A 20952-nucleotide genomic window follows, 5' to 3' on the forward strand; every position below is an offset into this window, starting at 1 on the left:
TCCATACATATCTGCTCTTCTCATCCACAATTGTTAAGAAATAAAAGTGACCATACAAAGATGCTACAGGAAATGGGCCCCAAATGTCCATATGTATTAGATCAAAACAATTATTGACATTAGTAGTACTTACTGGAAATGAAGGTTTTCTTTAGATGACAGACATCACATTCAAAGTCTTGGTTTGTGTCTATTCTATTATCTAGTTGATACAATGCACGCATTCTAGGAAAAGAAGGGTGGCCAAATCTGTAGTGCCACAAATTTTGAGAAGAAACTTTACAAGAATTAACAAACATATTATTTGAACATGAAACAGATGCATCAGAATGCACTAATTGATATAAACCATTGCGAAGTTCATCTATACCAATCGTCTTCCAATTGATAATGTCCTGGATAAAACATGTTTTAGAATAAACCATTAAGCAACATTTATTATTTTTCAGCAATTGACTAGCAGATATCAAGTTGAAACTAAATTTGGGAACAAACAGTGCATTGTGCAGTGTTAAATTTGGTGAAAGACACACATCACCAATGTGTGTTACTTGAACCTTTTGTGAATTAGGTAGTCTTATAAACACATGAGATACTAGTTTTGGATTAATCAATGAGTCAAGGGAACTGACTATGTGATCAGTTGCCCCTGTATCAATTATCCAAGATAATTTTGTAATCTTACTTTCTATTGAACTAGAATTCAGAATAATACCTGTTTCTTCAATAGGATTGAAGTTTGCAGCAAGGGTATTAATCTGAGGTTGAGAATTCTGATTCTAAGCATAAGCCTGGTTCTGAGCATAGGTCTGATTTTGAGCATAGGTCTGAGCATGACTCTGAGCATGAGCATGACTCTGAGCATAACTTTGAGCAGGATTCTGAGTGTGAATCAAGCTTATGAGTTGATTGTATTGTTCCTTTGTGAGAATCATGGGTGAATTGTCATCTTCACCATTGACATGAGGATCATTGTTATTATGAGATTCATCTATCTCAAGTTGGTTCACTGTTCCATTGAAGTTTCTGACTGGTGGTTTATAACCAGGAGGGTATCCATGCTTCTTGAAGCATTTTTCCACTGGATGGCCATACCCTCCACAGTAAGTACAAGTTGGTTTCTTGTTGTTACTATATCTCCTTGATCCATTGGTATTGTACTGATTATAACCAGTGTTAGGCTTAAATTTGAACTAGATGCAGATTGAGTCTGCATGTAGTTTTGACCATTAAAGTTTCCTTTTCCAGCATACAAGATGTTGGATTCAATCATCTGTGGCTGAGCAGAGACATTTTCACCATTTTCTCATTCATGTTGGATCACAAGTGCAAATACACGATTAATAGAGGGTAGAGGCTCCATTAACAAAATCTGTGACTTAACCACAGAGAATTTGTCATTAAGACCTTTAAGAAATCTTATCACAAAATCCTGATCATGATATTTCTTCACAGTTTCAACAAGTCCACAATCACAAGTTGAATGACAATTACAAGTAGGAATTGGCCTTAGATTGCTCAACTCATCCCAAACAGTCCTCAAATGAGTGAAATAATCAACGACAGATGAATTACCTTGTTTTAAAGAATAAATCTCATTCTGAAGATCAGAGATCCTTACTGCATCTCCTTGAGAAAACCTTTCATGCAAATCTTCCCATAGATCTTTAGCAAAATCTATCCAAATCACACTCTGAGCTATAGAGGGTGATAACGATCTCATCAGCCATGAGAGCACTAAAGTATTGCAACGTTCCCAGACATCATATCCAAGATCATTCTTTCCAGGTACTGTGATGCTGCCATCAACAAACTTGATTTTGTTCTTCGAAATAAGTGCCATACGCATGGATCGTGACCATGAATGAAAATTGTTTCCAGTTAACAGTGAAGTAGTAAGAACTAATGAAGGATTTTCATTAGGATGCAGATAATATGGACTGGAAGGTAAATCTTCTGACCTTGCAGTATTCGCCATTGAAATAGCTACTTAATGAGTTTAAAGAGAGTAAGAAACTCCAAGAAAATAGAGAGAAAATTGTTGTTTGGCTACTAAGAAAGTGAACGAGAAAATGAGAGGTTATTCAGAGTAAAAGAAAAAGAAAATGAGCAGCTAATTGCTCTGATACCATGACAAAAGATGTGTTTGGAGGAAAAATGAATCTCAGCTTTATTGATTGAGCAAATATGCTTATTTATACAAAAAGAAATATAACTGCTTCTACAAACAGATTTACAGCTCAGCACTAACTACCTTCTATACACGCATAAAATACAAGCTAACTAACTAACTGATTTAGCTAATTAAATAATAACAGCTGGCAGGAGGAGGATTGATGATGTAATCATTCTGTTACTAGGTTCACCTAAGAATTTCTCCTCAACTAGTTATCTACATTTACAAGTTGGCACTAATAGGTTTAGATGTCGTGTTAAGTGTTAATTCATTGATATGAATAATAGTATAATACATATACAAACGGGTTTTGCACAGTGGATTCGAGGAAAACTCCTCCCTCAAAATTCGACAAAAAAAACAAAGTCTTTTCACATATACGGGACTTCTAGATCACGCTTTCTTTGTCTCCGAAGAAAACTACCCATTCGGGTTATTTTCTTTTGATTCGTTAGTTATGATAATCGTTAAATGTGTTTGATTTACGGACCATTTAAGAATTTTTTTTGTGTTGCTATGGACTTCGAGTTCAAGATCTTGATTATTCGTTTACTATCATGCCATTATATTGCTTTTAATTACTTTTCTTGTTTTGTTTTATTTAGTTATTGATCAGGGTAGGTTTAATTTGTTCATATTTTACTGACCAAATTTCTATATGACGAGCAATTAGCTATTGATTAGGCTAGGTTAACTACTAGAAATCATGGTTTTTGCAACGGAAATTTGCGACGGCTTAAATATCCGTCGCAAATTTCCTATTTTAACGACGGAATCTGCGACGGATACGCTTTCCGTTGCTGTTTTCCTGGGAATTGATGGTGGGAATGCTCCCGCCAGATTTGCGACGGACAGTCCGTCGCAAATCCGTCACCTTCCTGGCGGGACCATTCCCGCCTTTTGTTTTGCCAAAAAAATTAGCGACGGACATAAATATCTGTCGCTAATTTTATTTGTTGAATGAAACGAGTCGTTTCATTCAACAGATTTGCGACGGAAAAAGTTAGCCGTCGCAAAATTTGCGACGGACGGTAGTGGCCGTCGCAAATTGTGCTTCAATGAAACGAACCGTTTCATTAAAGCACAATTTGCGACGGACGCTATAGTCCGTCGCAAATTTTGCAGCCCTAACAAAACGCGCCCAGTTCTTCTTCTTCAGCCGTTTCTCACACTTTTCTAAAAATTGAAAACTGCCTCCCTCTCCACCAAGCCGTCCGTCGTCTGTCCGTTCCCTCCTCGCCATCACGCCGCCGTAGGTCCGTTCCCTCCTCGCCGCTTCATTCTCTCCGCCGTTTGCTGCTCGCCGCGCCTCCCTCGGATTTCTTCCATTTTCCGGCGGCATCCTCTCCTTTCTCCGGCGCCGTTTCTTCCCCTCCTCTCCGGCATCGACCTACTGATTATTTCTTGAGGTAAGTTTTTTTTTTATTAAATCAGTTAATTTATATAGATTAATTAATTAATTTAGGTTTAATTAGGTTAATTTATATTTAATTTGATTATGTTTGTTTAAATTAGGTTAGTTTAGATTAAATTATAATATATTTTATATTTAATTTTCTGTTTTTATATTATTTAATAATTAATTAATTTTTATGTTTTTAAATTATTTTATAATTAGATTAATTTAATGCAAATTATGTTAAATTCATTTTTAGTATTATTACACTATTAAGTTAATTATTATATTAAAATTTAAGAAAATTAGGTTAAAAAATGTTTAAGTTAATTATTATATTAATTATAGGTTATTTTAGTTTAAGGGTTAATTTTGTGTTTTAGGTTAATATGGTTTTATTTTACGTTTTAAAAATTATATTAGAATTAAGTTGAATTGTTATAATAAAATATATTAATTTTAATAAAATTCTATGGTTTTTTTAAAAAGTTGTTTAATATTTGTTAGGTTAAATTAGATTAAAAAATTGTTAGCTAGATATTTCTAGGTTTAATTGTTTAATTAGTTTAATAAAGCTGCGTGTTAATATTTTTATTGTTATTGGTTGATTAAATTAGATTAATTTAATGATTATATTATAAGTTTTTTAATTGTTAACAATTTGTTAGTTTGTTGTTTAATTTAATTAGTTAATTGGATTAGATAATAATTTAAGCTAATCAATACTATTTCAATTATTTGCGATAAACTTGGTGGTTTTGTGTATTGTTATTTGCTTGCAGGACTTCCCTGAAAAATGGGTGATGCTCATTTTTAGGGGAAGTGTTGCCGATTTTTAATTAGAATTTGTTTTTATTAATACGTATTTTTTATAGCCCTTGATAGCCCGCGCACCGTGGTTCCGATTGATCCAGACGTTTCACCTTCTCTTTGCGGTTCTGCCCTTCAACAAGTAGGTTTTATCGCTCAATTAATTTGATTTATTTTAGTTGGAATAGATTTTATTTACGATAATCAACCTAAATAAACCTCGATTTTATTCCCACCGAATAAAATCGTAAACCTAGCCGTAGAGTTCCCGTCCCGTGTGTTCAAGAGATTGAACGACACGGGTTTGTACAGTTCGCGAAACTTGTGCTTCCGTAACTCGATCACGAAAAACCATATATGTCTAGTAGCGGTAGAAAAATATTCGGTTGTTTTCCAGCGTTTGTTCTCCGGGTGGATGTTTAGTATATGTTTTGTAACGCTTATTCCTCGAGGAATATATAATTAGCGTTACAACGCATATACTAAATATCGCACTAAAGGAGAACGACGCCGGAAGGCTGCCGAATATTTTTCTCCGTTGCTAGGCATATATCGTGGCCGAGTTACGGGGCGCCTATTTTGCGAATGGGATAGGGCCCTACCTTTTCAGCAGTCAATTACATTGACTTTGCTTATCTCGAGTGAAAACCCCACCTCTAATTATCCGCGCTACAGAAATGGAGACAGACCGCAGTTGGATGTACAGGAGCCACACAAACGGGCTGCTAACCACAGGGTATAAGGAGCATGTGAAGGAGTTTGTCCGTTTGCATTACGGCAACCGGCTTGTATGAGCGGGGTACAGATAAAATGCCCCTGCCCTAAGAGAGGTTGTCGAAATACAAGCTATCGGGATGTCGATGAGGTGGAATTCCATCTATTGAAGAATGGGTTCGTGAAAGGTTACCAAGTATGGGTTTTTCATGGCGAGGGGAGCGTTTTGAACCCCCCTCCCCTTGCACAGTTACCAGAGCAGGATGTTGAGTTCGACTATGAAGATGAGGGGCCAGGTAAGTTCAGTTCCACTCAAAGAATGATTCTTGATGCGGCCGGTCCAGAAATAACGTTTCCTGAAGATGAGCTCCCGAATGCTGAAAATTTTATGATATGATGCGTGCGGCTGAAGAAGACATATGGCCTGGGAATAGCAGACACTCTCCATTTTCTGCATCTGCTAAAGTGATGGAGATCAAGTGTCGACATAAGGGTTCAGTAGCTTTAGTTGACGACGTATGCGGATTGATACAGGAGCTGCTCCCGGAGGACAACAAGATGCCAACGAATTTTGCTAAAATTAAGAAGCTGGTCAAAGGTTTGGGGTTGCCGGTTGAGGTTATTGACTGTTGTTTTTATAACTGTATGATTTATTGGGGGGAGGACGCGGATCTAACGCACTGCAAAGTTTGCAATTATGAGCGGTGGAAACCTGTGACCCACGGAAAATCCACAAAAAGAAAGGCTAACGTGCCATATAGTAAAATGTTCTATTTTCCAATAACTCCGAGGCTACAGAGGTTGTACGCTTCGAAAGCCACTGCTCGGCATATGACGTGGCACGCAGACCACGAGATGGATGGTGATAAGATGTTCCACCCGTCCGACTCTCCGGCTTGGAAACGTTTTAGTGAACTGCATTCTGAGTTTGCCGATGAAGGGAGAAATATCAGATTAGGCTTATGCTCCGATGGGTTTCAGCCATTTACCAATTTTGGGCAGCAGTATTCCTCGTGGCCGGTCATTTTGACGCCGTACAATCTCCCCCCAGGCATGTGCATGAAGGATGAGTTTATGTTTTTAACGGTTTTGGTACCGGGGCCTAGAAACCCAAAACACCTAATGGATATCTTCCTACAGCCGCTGATTGCAGAGTTGAACCAACTGTGGGAATGTGGAGTCCAGACATATGACGTTCATAAGCGTCAGAATTTTCAACTAAAAGCGGCTCTTATGTGGACAATAAATGACTTTCCCGCTTATTCTATGTTGTCTGGTTGGAGCACTGCTGGTAGAAAAGCATGCCCGTACTGCATGGAAAACACCGATGCATTCACACTGGATAAAAGCGGTAAACAATCGTGGTTTGATTGCCATCGCAGGTTTTTGCCTCCGAATCACCAATTCCGTCGAAATGTTACTGATTTCCGTAAGGGGAAACGAGAGGTCGGGAAAAGGTTTGCAGGGGTGAGAACTGGAGATGAACTGTTAGCAGAGATTGATCGACTGGGGTTTAAGAAGGCATTTGAGCCTGGTGCGAAAGTTACTAATGCATTACTGTCAAAAGATCATGGGTGGAATAAAAAAAGTATCTTTTGGGATTTGCCTTATTGGAGAACGAATGTAATACGTCACAATCTCGATGTCATGCACATTGAGAAAAATGTCTTCGATAACATTTTTAATACCGTTCTCAATGTCCCCGGGAAAACAAAAGACCATGAAAAATCTCGTGAAGAGTTGAACGACATCTGTGATCGGCCAGGGTTAGCTAAAGATCCGGCAACTGGGAGATTTCCAAAGGCAATGTATGCTTTGGATAGGGATTCAAAACGAGTTTTGCTTGAGTGGATTCAGAAAATAAAGTTTCCAGACGGGTACGCGTCAAACTTGTCTAGATGTGTTGATCTAAAGGGGCTGAAAATGCATGGAAAGTCATGACTGCCATGTTTTTATGCAACGACTTCTGCCAATCGCTCTTCGGGAGCTACTTCCGAAAAACGTGTGGGAGCCTCTAACAGAGTTAAGTATCTTCTTCAGGGAGTTAACTTCCACGTCACTGTCACAGGAAGATCTAAACCGTATGGAAACTGAGATCCCAAAAATCCTGTGTAAGTTGGGACGTATATTTCCACCCAGCTTTTTTGACTCTATGGAGCATCTTCCCGTGCATCTTCCGTATGAAGCTATGATGGCAGGACCGGTTCAGTATCGCTGGATGTATCCATTTGAAAGGTAATCAATTAGTCATGGTTTTTTCTCGAATCCATCTGTTCATATTACTAATATTAATATCCGGTTACAGATATTTGAGGAAATTGAAAAAAAAGGTCACTAATAAAGGCAGGGTCGAAGGGAGCATTAGTAGTGGATATCTGCAAGAAGAAATCGCTAAATTTGCATCCTATTATTTTGCTGAAGGTGATCCGATGTTACCCGTGCGTTTGGGAAGAAATGAAACTTGTGATATGGATATCGATGAAGATGCCGACAGACTGTGAATTTTTAAACCTAAGGGAAAGCCGTTGCGTGGTAGCGGCAGGAGATATCTTGAAGACGATGAGATCATCGCTGCTCGGACCTATGTTCTTCTGAATTGTTCCAAAATCGAAGATTATCGAAGGTAAGCATTTAAATATAGTGTAATATTTCACATATTTGCTAGAATTTGATGTAGTTTGGGCCTTTTCCATTTAAAGGGTTTTTGTGGCCGGATTGCGCGAAAGGAACAGTGACATAAGTGAAACAGAAATTGAAAGAGTGCTTGAAAGTGATTTCGCCTCTTGGTTCGAACAATATGTACGTATCTTATAACAATGAACTTTCATTTTTATAATAAGGTTTATAAATCTTACAAATTTCTAACTCCCCACAGGTGAAAGATCCAATTGTCTGTACTAATCCGTTTATTCTGAGTCTGGCAAAGGGACCGTGTAGAAAGGTCACCACATATAAGGGATACTATGTAAATGGCTTCAAATTTCTGACTCAGGAATATGGGCAGGATCAACTTACAATGAATAGCGGTGTGTGCGTAAGGGGAACAGAATATGTTGAGGGTGAAAATGACTTTTATGGAGTGGTAACAGACATAATTGAGTTAGAGTATCCAGCTCTACCAATGAAGCAGACCGTCATTTTCAAATGCGAATGGTTCGACCCTACGGATACAGGCACGGACACTACCAATCGATACAACTTGGTAGATGTTAATCACAGACGTAGGTACAATAAATACGAACCGTTCATTTTGGCAGAACAGGCTGACCAAGTTCACTACCTTCCATATCCAAGTAGAAAACGGGACAAAGTAAATTGGTGGGCAGTTTGCAAAATTAAGGCACGATCAGAACTTGACATGCCCGATGCAATTATCCCGGCCTTTCAAGATGACATTGAAGAAAATCCCCTTATAGTTGAAACGGACGACAATCCCACAAATTTAGCTGACCTGAATGAGGTGGCGGACGACGATGCGTTGCAAATCCCTCCTGCTGAAGATGAAGAAGAAGAATTTCCGCCATCCTCATCAGACGAAGATGAAGAACAACTTGACTGACGTATTTGATATTTTTGCAGTTTTTGTTAGTTGTATTCATTTATTATTGTAATGAATTAGTTATATTATTAAATGTATTAATTAATTTAAATATATTAAATTGTTAACAATTAAAATGTATTTTTTTATAATGTATTTTTCTGTAATGTTTTGTTATAATTGTTAAATTGTTATATGTGGAACGAAACATATTTTAATGTCTGCAGGTATGAGAGGGCAGGGTGGTTCAGGTGATCCGACTAGAGGTCGGGGACGTCGGGGTAACCTAGCTAGAGGTCGTGGTCGGGGTAACCCAGCTGTGCGTGCCCCTGTTGAGGATATCCCTGTTCAGGATCAGCAGCAGGAGGTGGAGGCGGCACCCCCCGTTCAGCCCCGACAGCCAGGAGAGCCCCCTGCAGAGCTGGATGATCAGGGGAGGGCACTGTGTTTCCCAGACGCCAGCAGGTAAGAATGTAAATTGTTAGTTTAATTTTTTTTTATCGTTTTGCTATAGAAAGTAATAAAAGTTTGCTGTAACCTCGCAGGGAGAGGCTGTTGAACTCTGGACCAATCTCCCGATCTATGCGGGAGATCTTTAGAAAGTGCTGGTTCGAGAATGGGCGAGCCTGGCGGTTTCTGACTCCAGAGAAGAGAGATTTCTATTGGGAGGAATTTAAGGTAATAAATTGTTAATTTTAAAGTTTGAATTTAGACTAACGCAAAATTACTAACTCAAACTTGGTGTTTATGTTTTGCAGAAGGAATACTGGTGGGATACGGCGGATTACAGCGACGACGTCATCAAAGGTGTATTCATGACGCATGCTGCCAACCGATACAAGGACGTTATTCACAGGATGAGAGAGAAGGACGGAAAACATACCTCGATCAGCCAAGATATCTGGGATTCCTGGCAGGCCGTCTGGGCGTCAGAGGACGAGAAGAAGAAGTCCGATGTAGCTCGCGCTAATCGGATGAGCGAGCCTGCTGGAGCCGGTTCCGGACCAGTACGCCATACAGGGGGATCCCGTTCCGCCATCAGACATATGGATGTGTTGGTTTGTTTCAAGAATTCTTTTTTATTTATAACTATCTTTTATTTTCTGATTTTCTGATGAACTAACAAATTGTTTATTATTCTTTTAGGCTGACGAGCTCGGCCGCAAGCTTACCGCAACGGAGCTGTATACTCGGATGCACTCCACGAAAGCTGATAAGGGTGTCATGGTAGACAAGAGGGCCCAAGACATGAGTGTAAGTCATAAACAATCTAATTTTAGTAGTTGTTTTACTTTACTCAAGTGTTAGATTAAATTAGTGTAAAATGTGTTTTAATTTAAATTGTAAATGTTAGATTAGGTGTGTTAACAGCCGGTGGGTTGTATATGAAATCTATATGTTTGCAGGATGTCCCTGAAAAATGGGTGTTGATCAAATTATAGAGGAAATGCTGCCGAATTTTTGTTAGGATTTATACTTACATTTCATATGTTATACGTTTTAATTAGCCGTTATGTGATATATATGTTTTTCAATCTTTTTGTAGGATGCAATTGCTCAGAGACTTGCTGCTGCATCGCAGCCGCCGACCGGAGAGGGTGGTTCGTCTAACACAGCGGAAGTCGACGAGACGCAGCTATTTCTGGATATCGAGGGCGTCAACAAGAAGCGGCGTGTCTACGGGTTGGGTTCAGCGACTAGTGCGTACGTGGATACGACGACGTCTAGTAGGGCGAGGACCAGGTCCACACAGTCACAGCGAACTGAGGAGGAGATCGAGCGGCGTGTGCGGGCGGGGATCCAGGACGGACTGCGCCAGATTACCACTGAGGTGGAGGATCTCCGTGCCCAGCAGGCGAGAACCAATGAGAGGATGGCCGAGATTATTCAGGCCGAGATGGCGAAGATGATGCAGACTCTTCCTCCGCAGTATCGCCCACCCCCAGGTCCTTCAGACGATGACGAAACTCCGACTTTGTAGTGTCACGTTTGTATTTCTGACATTTTGTATTTTGTCACTTTTATACATTTTGTGTTATCTTGTTTTATACATTTTCTTACGATATGTAAAATATAACATGTTTTTATATGAAATCGGTCGTTTTTGGAAATTGAGTTTTAATGAGAGTTGCAAATAATAGATTTTACAGATTTTAATCGTCGTGAATTGAATAGGAAAAACGGACGGAAAATAGATAATTTCTGTCCAAATTGCGACGAGTTTTGCGACGGAAGATAGTCCGTCACAAATATTGCCATTTTGCGACGGAATTGATTCCGTCGCAAAATGATACAAGTTTGCGACGGACACATAACCGTCGCAAACTTGTACCATTTTGCGACGGAATTGACTCCGTCGCAAAATGGCATGATTTGCGACGGACTACCTTCCGTCGCAAAATGTTTCAATCCGTCGCCAATACGTCTCCCTTTTCATTTTTTGGGAGACGACATTGGCGACGGTGTGTTTGGATATGGCGACGGGCCGGCCGTCGCCATATTTGCGACGCTCTGGTCGCTAATATTTTAGCGACCAGAGCTTTTGCGACGGACTAATTCCGTCGCAAATCCGTCGCAAATGTGTATTTGCGACGGATTATGAGTGAATTGCGACGGAATTTTCCGTCGCAAAACAACTGAAATGCAGTAGTATTTGTTCATATTATAACAAAAACATATAATTTAATGACCATTTTGTAACAAAATAAAGTTTAGTGTTCATTTTGTAACTCAAGATAACTCTAGTGACCCGGAGAACTTAATATTCTAATTTCTATTAACTATATTTGTTGGTATTTGAGTCGGATCGCCCATGACGAATTGACCCGAATCCAACTAATTACATGGGTATGCATGAAAAGGGTGTAATACCTTTAATGTAAGATTGCAATTTCATAAAAAGTGATAACTAAATGAAAAATTACACTTGTTCATGAAACCCTTAAATTGTTTACATATATATGTATTGGGGATACATAACAAACTAATGAATCATGACTTCATTCTCTATCAAAATATACACAATAAAAAGTATATTAGGTGGTGAATAATACGTATCTTCCATTGTGAAAATATTTAAGACTTAGTGCAATAATCAATTAAATTTGTAGAAAAGACAAAAGATATGTTTAGAACGATTCTATTTATTTTCTGCATATTCCAACAATATTAGCACCACCACAACTGTTATCTTCTTATATAATATATCACGATCATGTGAAGATGTGCACAATTTGTAAGAAAGTGAAAACGCTAAACTGCGAAATAATATTTATAATAAGAATAATTTATAAATATGGAGTTTCAGAGTTTTAAAAGAATTTCCAAAAGTAAAAACGAAATGTTTAAATGTAAGAATCGATAAATTTCTATGTAAGAAAATATATATGCATAATCACCGAGGGTGACTCTCATCCTGTTATGATATTCACGATCAATAAGTACTAGATTTTCTTTCAGGTCTCTCGAATAGGCCTAAAAATAGAAGGACGGAATGCCAACAAACGTCTAGAATTCACCTGACCTGTTATCACATATAAAAAAAACATCCTATGTTCGATCAAAAGCCAACACCATGAAAGAGATTTTGCATTTGACAATAATTTTTTCCCTGTAAATGAACTTGAACAAAATCTACAAACGAAGGATTGGTATTGCAAAGAATCTTTCAATCACGGAGCTGAACTTAAAACAATTTCATGTACGTTCTTGTGTTATGTGTAAAATTTAGCAAAAGGCATGCTCCCGTAATTTTCGTATTCTGTTAGGTTGTTATTTGTATTAGCTAGCATTTGAATTTAGGTGTGTTGCAACACTATAAATGTAGCAGTTCTTTACTGTAAATGTTTATGCTAAATATGAATGAAATGTGATGCTTCTTCTCTCTGAATTTCTATCTTCTATGGTTTCTCTCTTCTTATCTCAGTTCTTCGTCTTTTAAATTTTACGCGGTTCATCTTGAAATAATATCCCCTTCATGAGTCTGTAAACAGTAGAAGCCTATGTATTATAGTCCTCATTAAACAACAATTACTTCCCCATATAAAACCCACATCCATCTAAACACAAAATTGAGTAAAGTTTTAACTGCAAAAACCTCTTTACATTGGACAACTTCCATTAAAGAATCTAAAATCCATTAGCCGTTACAGACATATTTGTTGTCATATGGAATGCAAAAACCGCACTAACCGAATAATCAACACGAACCGACAAATTTAGTTCAGTTCGGTTCGGTTCCGTTTGATATTATAAAAAAAATAGTTTTTTTGGTTCCATTGCAAAGTAAAAAGAATCAGTTTATTTTTGGTTCAAACGCAACCAAAAATATCAATTGAACTGACGGGTTTGGTTCGATTCTGAAAAAATTAAAATTTTGGTTTAGTTCAACTTGGTTTAAACCAAATGCATACCCCTACTAGAGACATTTAATCCGCTTGCATAAAATCTGAAGTAGCTTTCTAACAGAAACTCTTTCAAATTCATCCTAACTCACTAAATCTATCAAAAAGCAGGTTGGAAACCAATGGTTCAAGCCTCAACAGAAGCTGCAATGAATTATCATATATATAGCCAATTTGATAGAAAATTAATTGAGATATATATAATATGAAACAGAAACGATCACGAGCATTGGAATATGACTACAATTGAGCATAATTAAGATCAAAATTGGCTACGCCTTCTTTAGCTAAATACAAATGAGTATAGAACACAAACCTACGACAGTTTGATTTCTCTTTCACTGCTGTGAATTATCTGGATTTTGATCTCCCTGGCTGCTGTTAGATTCACTACCGTCTGTACGACTCTCAGATGCTGACATCAGTGAACCTGACTGCTCATTGCCTTTAGTTTCACCTTCTTCAGTGGGAGAATCTTCCATGAAAGAGTTTAAGGCAAGCTGGCCAGAGTAAAGGAATAGGCCAACGGAATTGAGGCCGAAGACAAAAGTTGCAAGGTAACACATGCCATTTATAATTGTCCTGCAAACAATATCGACATTTTTACTAGTTAGATACATACATTAACCATAAATGTCGGGATTTAATTGTATAATCTAGAGAGTGAGCTACCTTATGGTTATTGTTATTTGACGAACCTGAAATATCAAAAAATAAGCATGTCAGATTCATTAGATGGCAGTTTAATGTACATTAACTGTATTTAAACAAGTCTGATAATTGCATAATATGCTCTAAGGAAATGTGACTAATTCATTATTTTATACTCAAGGCAATAGAATCTATCAAAAAAAGAAATGTACAAAAATGAGGAAACAAACCGAGAAATTATCTGAAATGTTCTGGCGGTTAAGAGAAGCTTCAATGGTAGTGGTGAACTTATAGAGTATAAGAGCAATTACAGCTGCTGCAATTCCACCTAAAAATGCCTGAACTGGTGTAGGAGGTTTCTTAGCATCAATTGAAGTTGATCCCATTGCTTTCAAACTTTCTAATGCTTCATCTTTCAATGTTTTCGTTGCCCCTGATGACCTAAATTTCTGCAAAATTCCCATTTTTTTTTAATTTCCAAGTAATTAAACTATATACTCCAAAGTCCAATCTCTATTAAATGCCATGTGAAGGATTTTGTAAGTTCATCCATCAGAGCAAGCAAAAATGCTGAAATCGGAAATACTAAAATGAAAAAACAGGGAAACTATATTATTTTAGAAGAATTCATTATAAATAAAAAGTTTCAAAATTCGAAAATATTTCCAGCAACAAAAAATGAAACGGTGAAATGTATAATTCGACAAGTTTCCGTAGGGGCGATAAAAAATACTTTGAGTTTCATTTTTTTTTAACAGTAACAAATACTAGGAAGCTCCAAAGCAAACCAAGTGGAAAAGGAAAAAAAGAGCATGACTCTTTCTGATCTTAAACTCACGGGAAACCAAAATGTCAACGTTCAAGTGTTTACGTTCCTAAATAAAGAAAAACAACCTAAAACGTGAAGAATGGACAAACTCCAAACCTACTGGCAAGCTAGTTTGAGCCTGAAATAACTTGTTATATAACCCGGCTAACAAGATCCAAATGAAGCATATTAATGTAATTGTCTTTATTGCAATCAAAATCTAATGGAACCATGGGGAGCGGATGAGCTCCAAACCGAATGACAGGTTAGTTTGAGCCTGAAATAAATTGTTATATAACCTAGCTAACAAGATCAAACTGAAGCATATGCATATAATTGTCTGAATTGCAATCAAAATCCTATGGAAACATGAGGAGCGGACAAACTCCAAACCAACTAACAGGGTAGTTTGAGCCTGAAAATTGAAATAACTTGTTATACAACCCAGCTAACAAGATCAAAATGAAGCATATGAATATATAATTGTCTGAACCGCAATCAAAATCCAATGGTACCATGAGGAGCAGATGAACTCCAGACCGACTGACAAGCTAATTAGAGCCCGAAATGACTTGTTATACATAACCCAGCTAACAAGATCAAAATGAAGCATACGAATATAATTGTCTGAATTACGAGATCTGAATTATAATTAAAATCCAAGGATAGAATAAAACCCACCAAAACTCATCTCCTAAAATTCCAAACAAAGGCATACGGCATTGGATAATATCGATAGTTTAGAAGATGAAAAATATACTATCTAAAAGCAAATTCCAATAGTAGATGATAAACAGAATGAATCAGTGGCACATTTTTTTGGTAAGAGGACTCACTCCCCGAGCCGAAGCCCTGACTCACTTTCAAACTCCGAGATGTGGACCGCCCGGAAGCCCATATATCTGAAAAATTCGAACTACAATTGCCAACAGCCCAGTCCTAGCGTTCACATAGCCGGAGTTTGAACCTGCGACCATGCCGCCTCTATGGCTGAGGCTTAAACCACTGAACCAAACCCGTGCGGGCACAATATTTGATATTGAGACAAGAAGAAGGTGGAATTCAGACAAAACAAGAACAAAAAGGTCGAAACTCATCTTCCAAAACACATCATTTGTAATTGTGTTCTTGCAGAATCATGTAAATCAACCGACTAACAAAATTCAATTGCAATTATAGACATGGTAAACACAATTACAGTCATAACCATGAAAATATAACATAACATGATAAAAAAACTAAAAATAAATACAGGTTAAAGTTATACCAACCAGTTCTTTAACGCGCCTCGCTCTGCGCCTCAGAGCACGAAACAGAAACACACCAATGGAGCCAGTGAGGAGAACACTGGTAGCCACCTGAATAGGAGAAGGATCATCTGAGGTTGAAAATATGGCAGGATAAGAATTCAATGGCAGCTCTATAGGACCTTGTTCTTGTGGTGAAGTGGGCTCCGGTGGCTTTGAAGGAAGCTCTGCCAGTGCCGGCCATGAGTGTTGTGGTTTAGAAGGAGGAAGGGCTGAGAGGATGGGAATTGAAATGGGTCGAAGATGAGGGATGTGGTGAAGAAGAAGAGGGGAGATTTGAGGAGAACGAAGAAAGTGGTGGTGGCAACTATTCAACATTTTAGACGAGAGTTTTAATGAGATAGTACGAGCAGTGACCAATGTATATTTGTGTTGCTCATTCAAAAAGATTTTTTTTTTTTTTTTGTAATATCTTCTTTTTGGTATCTACTGATATTTTTAAAATGGCTAAAAACCTTTAAATTATGTGGTAATTTTTTAAAATACACTATTCCTTAATTTATTTATAACTTTACTTTTCAATTTTTAACTTTTTTTCTGACTTTTTTTATTTACGAAAAATGCCTTTTTTTAATTTCACAAATACTTTTTTCGTTTCAATTTTGGTTTTCGGTTTTTTCGGTTCGGCCGATCGAACCGACCGACAGTTTTAATAATCTTTTTTTATAGTTTTTTTTCTAAATCTTTTTTTATAGTGTAATAGTAGTGTATATATAGTATTTTTATAGTGTAAGATTAGTGTATATATACTGTTAATTTTTATTTTTTATAGATTTTTTTCTGGATTTTTTTTTATTTTTTTATAGTAACAATAGTGTATATATATATTGTTTTTATAGTATAAGATTAGTGTATATATACTGTTAATTTTTATTTTTTATAGATTTTTCCATGGATTTTTTTATAGTGTAACAATAGTATATATATAATGTGTTTAAGATGTATTTGTGGCATTTTGTAGTGTTTTTGTGGTCTACACCATAAACACTATAAATATACCATAAACATTGTAAATGCACTATATATATACTAAAAACGGCAGAAATACACTATAAATACACCACAAAAACACTAAAACGAAAATATATTATAAAATTATAACAAATGCGCTATAAATCAATTTGTTCTTTACAAAATTAGTAGCAATAAACAAATCTATGAATAAGAGATGACAAAATAAATAATTATATGAATAATAGAACAAATTTATAAACAAAAAATTATAGATCTGCAATAATTTATTTACAAAATGTTTAAATCATTACAAAAAAAACTTAAAACATTACACAAATCTAAAAACGACTCGAGAAATCCATAGCGCTAACGAAAGAGACGAACGGAAAAGACAAACGGAAAAACGACCGGAAACGACGAGAAATCCATCAGAAGTAGACCAACGGAAGCGCGACCGGTAAGACGAACGGAAAAAACAAACGGAAAAGTAATCGGAGGAGACAAAATGAAAATCAAATGAAAAAAAAGAAGAAAAGAAAAGAGAACTTTGAAAGAGAAGAGAGAGAAAAGAGAGAAAAAAGAGCGGCTATGTAAAAATTTAACCTAAAATGAGATAATGCTTCTTTATATAATAGGTATTTTTCGTAAATAAGTTAGAGAAATAGGTAGCGTAGGAAATAAGGGAAAGATGAGGAAAAATGGTGTAAATACTTTGCTATATTTGGAAAATAATCTCTTAAATTATACCACCGTGACTTTTAAACGGACGTCCTAATAATTATTTTTTCGAAGAAAGGGTTAAATAGAATAAGAAAATTAGTTAAAAGGTCTAATGGGATACAAAATTAATTTAGAAGTTACGGGAAATAAAATGGTATATTTTAGAAGTTAAAACTATATTAAACCTTTTTAAAATATAATATTTATGTCTAATTTAAAAAAAAAAATATACTTATGTTTCTTTTCGTATTCTCACATTTTAATACTCCTTTAATTTTTATAGAAATTTTTTACAAACTAAAAATAAATATTGTTCTTGAATAAGCTAAAAACATTACATATTTATTTAAGTCTTTATTACTCAAAAACTAGACAACTTTAGAGTTCTTTTAATTCCACACTAATGTAGAACAATAATTAATTGTGTAATTATTTGAATTTTCGTATTTTAATTGTACCCCAAAAAAATACAACACGCATTTGTCCACCTTGTCCAACATGTCAGCTAAAATTGCTGTAACTACCTTTTTAACCCTCCTGACTCACCGAAAACTGATCAAACCACGGTTACTTACGTGGCTTTAATTGAATCGCTCTGTGTTAGTTTTTTTACATCCTCTAACCCAATTTTGTCCTCCTCAATCCTTCGTTTTTGACCAGACAACCCTAACTTTAAAAAATTCACAAAACTAAGCAAAGAAAACTCGAGGAAAATTCAAAGTCAAACCATGTCTTCAATGTCGGAATTTTTCAGGGCCATTGATAATGTGATGGACGACTTGTTGAATCTTCCTCCAATGCGAGAACGCAACACATGGAAGATTGTATATGTACACTTCATGGACAAAAATGAATTCATGAAGAAGAGTTTGGCGATGTTCAAAGTTAAGGATAAGTTTCAACCTTTTTATACATAAATTTATGCTTAACAAATTGTCGATTTGTGTTTGCACTCAGTTTCTCTCTCATTTTTGTCAATTAGTAACTGTTGAAAACCCCTAATTTTGAAAATCTTAATTTTATAGTTTAGTTAATTGTTTTTTGGTATCAATTTGAAACTTAAGATTTACATTTTTACACATTTTATCGTTTACAGGTGCTACAAATGTTTATTGCTTGTTTATTCAAGTGAATATGTTGCAATTTTGGCTTGTAGCTTGTTAAAATGAGCTCAAATTCTTATGGGTTACCTCTTCTTTTTGTTGTTTAAGAATGCTTGAAGAATTGTTTTTTTTAACCGAGATAAAAGAGATATATGTAATACCTCGTATTTTTCTGTTCATTTTCTGTCGATTGTTCGGTAGTTTTGTCGTCCGTATCTCGCATGTTTGGGTTTGATTAGCCCATTTTTTGAAGTTCGGAATCAGATCCCCATCGTCGCCGGGTTCGGGCCCAATTTCAGGCCCGTTTTAAAATTTTCATACAGCGCGACAGAAGACGCGACAAGGCTGGCGCGCCTCACGTTGCACCCTGTCTTGAAATTTTGGTGAAGGGCACAATGGCACGTCGCGCCTTTCGACGCGCCTACCATCGCGCCCTGTTTCAGAATTTTGACCTGGGGTCTATAAATAGACCTTATAACTCGACCAAACCTTTTTTATTTCATTTTCTAAAAATCCTAGTCGACTCTCACTCTTTTAAACACTCTAAGATTGTAAATTTTCATTCCTTTCCATCGCTCTTGGATTCGGTAAGTGAATCGCTTCTCGTTTCATTCGTTATTTCATACGATATCGTTACACTTGATTCATGACTCATATTTTCTGGTGGTTTTAGCATCAAATTGGGATTCACTTCGTCAATCCTTCAGTCCTTATCATCCCCAATTATCCTAAGGCGTTAAAACTGAATTGGGTACGTTCACTCTTTCGTTTAAGCGCCTTTGCGGTCTATCGCTGTTGTTGTTCTTTACTGCTGAATATTAACTAAGTATGGGCATGATTCTTGTGTTGTTTAGGCTCTAATCTTACGTCCAACCCGAGCTATATCATCTCTAGAATCATCTAGCTTTGCTATCTTCGAACGATATGTCAAACCTCTCAATTTTACGCTGAATCGTGTCATTATTGTTGGCCGCCGATTTCTAATTTTTTGTTGCTTCTGTGGGTTCCTTGGCTGATCTATTGTTCTTAGATGATATGTATATTGCTTAGGTTGTGATTGTTGTACGTTGTTTGTTTAGAATTCACTATTTCGAATCAATGTGTTATGGCTGCCATTGTTGGGTGTTCTCATTACTGCTAAGTGTTGGAGTTCATTAGTTGATTTATGGAATTTTGTTGAATTGGGTTGTTTGCTGTCAGCATGGATACTTACATTATGTATGTTGGTATTCCTAAATTCAATTGCTAGTATGTGAGATTTGATAATGATTTGTGCTTAGTTGCTTGATCATCGTTTTGATTTATAAACTACCTATTGTTAACGTTATTCAAATTTGAAATAAAATTTGTTTGGATTATAATTGACTCATTTTGATAATTATATATGAAAATGTTAATTGTTTTATAATCTTTAAATCGGATAATTACTTGGGTAATTATTGTTTCGTAAAATATTGACTTGGTATGCCAATTGGACTAAAGTTACATTTTGAGCTTAAAACGTTTGTTTTAACTCAATCGAGTTAAGAAATTGATTGTAATTGTGGGTTCTTTGGGCTATTGAGTTCCGTTTTGAATATTATTATTTTATCAAAGGTATTTTTGGAATTATAAACTCTGGGTTATATTTTGATAAAATGTTTGGGTCGGGTTAGACTTTGATCACCAGACATGTGAGGTTAGCTTAGTAGTTATCGGTAACTTGGTTAACCCACTAATTGGGAATTGCTTGATTTATTATTTAATATCTATTTAAATAATACTTTCAGAAACGAATTTGTAAGCGGTAATTCAATAGACTTGACTTGTTTATGACTTTATACTTATTTGAGTATTATGATTATTCTGATTGGCATTACCTTGACTTGTTGTTTGTGCTAGTGCTATGTGGTGTCTAGTACTCTCTAGAGTTAGTATACGTTTTAATAATTATTTATATTTGTTTAGACTCGTCGACCGTTCGTGCTTCGAAGACGAACCGGGATTAGATTGCTCTCCAAGTTATGGCGGATATAGCAAGCAGTGAGTTTATATCACTATTTATCGCTTTATTAAGTAAACTATATATTATGTATGTATATTGTATAAACAGCTTTCGAACTATTTTTCGACATTATGGATCTGAAATGGAACGGGCTACTCGATGGGCATCATCGAGACTGCATGCACACCGGTATTGATCATATGGTATTTGAGATAGGTTTGAGATACGTCTCACCTTAGTGAGCGCGCCGGTAGAAGATACGTCTCCTGGGACTCGCGTGATCTATTCAAGTGACAGTCAGGGATCGATTATGAAGATACGTCTCACTAACACGACAACTGGATTTAGATATTTTGGTTTACTATTTCACTGTTTATCAATAATGATA

General features: G+C 36.4%; 3 protein-coding genes across 5 annotated transcripts; 2 read left to right on the forward strand and 1 right to left on the reverse strand.

The window, feature by feature from the left end:
• The first annotated feature begins 5492 nt into the window (after nt 1-5492).
• Nucleotides 5493-7037, forward strand: LOC126668262 (uncharacterized). Its single transcript, XM_050361468.1, has one exon. It carries the CDS (start codon nt 5493-5495, stop codon nt 7035-7037), a length of 1545 nt encoding a protein of 514 aa, XP_050217425.1.
• Nucleotides 7038-9807: 2770 nt separating this feature from the next.
• On the forward strand, nt 9808-10745 carry LOC126668263 (uncharacterized). Its single transcript, XM_050361469.2, has 2 exons — nt 9808-9888; nt 10181-10745. The coding sequence occupies exons 1-2, from the start codon at nt 9829-9831 to the stop codon at nt 10613-10615; spliced, it is 495 nt and encodes a 164-aa protein (XP_050217426.2). The 5' UTR covers nt 9808-9828; the 3' UTR covers nt 10616-10745.
• Nucleotides 10746-12299: 1554 nt separating this feature from the next.
• On the reverse strand, nt 12300-16183 carry LOC126670441 (uncharacterized). Of its 3 annotated transcripts, none has more exons than XM_050364174.2 (5): nt 15768-16183; nt 13919-14137; nt 13710-13735; nt 13354-13619; nt 12300-12616 (listed from the first exon to the last, which is right to left on the reverse strand). In XM_050364174.2, exons 1-4 carry the CDS (start codon nt 16119-16121, stop codon nt 13376-13378), a joined length of 843 nt encoding a protein of 280 aa, XP_050220131.1. In that variant the 5' UTR covers nt 16122-16183; the 3' UTR covers nt 12300-12616; nt 13354-13375. The 3 variants fall into 3 exon arrangements, with proteins under 3 accessions (XP_050220131.1, XP_055960767.1, XP_050220130.1); XM_056104792.1 differs by having other exon boundaries at nt 12300-12633; XM_050364173.2 differs by lacking the exon at nt 12300-12616 and having other exon boundaries at nt 13211-13619; nt 15768-16182.
• Nucleotides 16184-20952: the final 4769 nt, after the last annotated feature.

Source organism: Mercurialis annua, linkage group LG2 (assembly GCF_937616625.2).
Source record: "Mercurialis annua linkage group LG2, ddMerAnnu1.2, whole genome shotgun sequence".
NCBI classification, from domain to species: domain Eukaryota; kingdom Viridiplantae; phylum Streptophyta; class Magnoliopsida; order Malpighiales; family Euphorbiaceae; genus Mercurialis; species Mercurialis annua.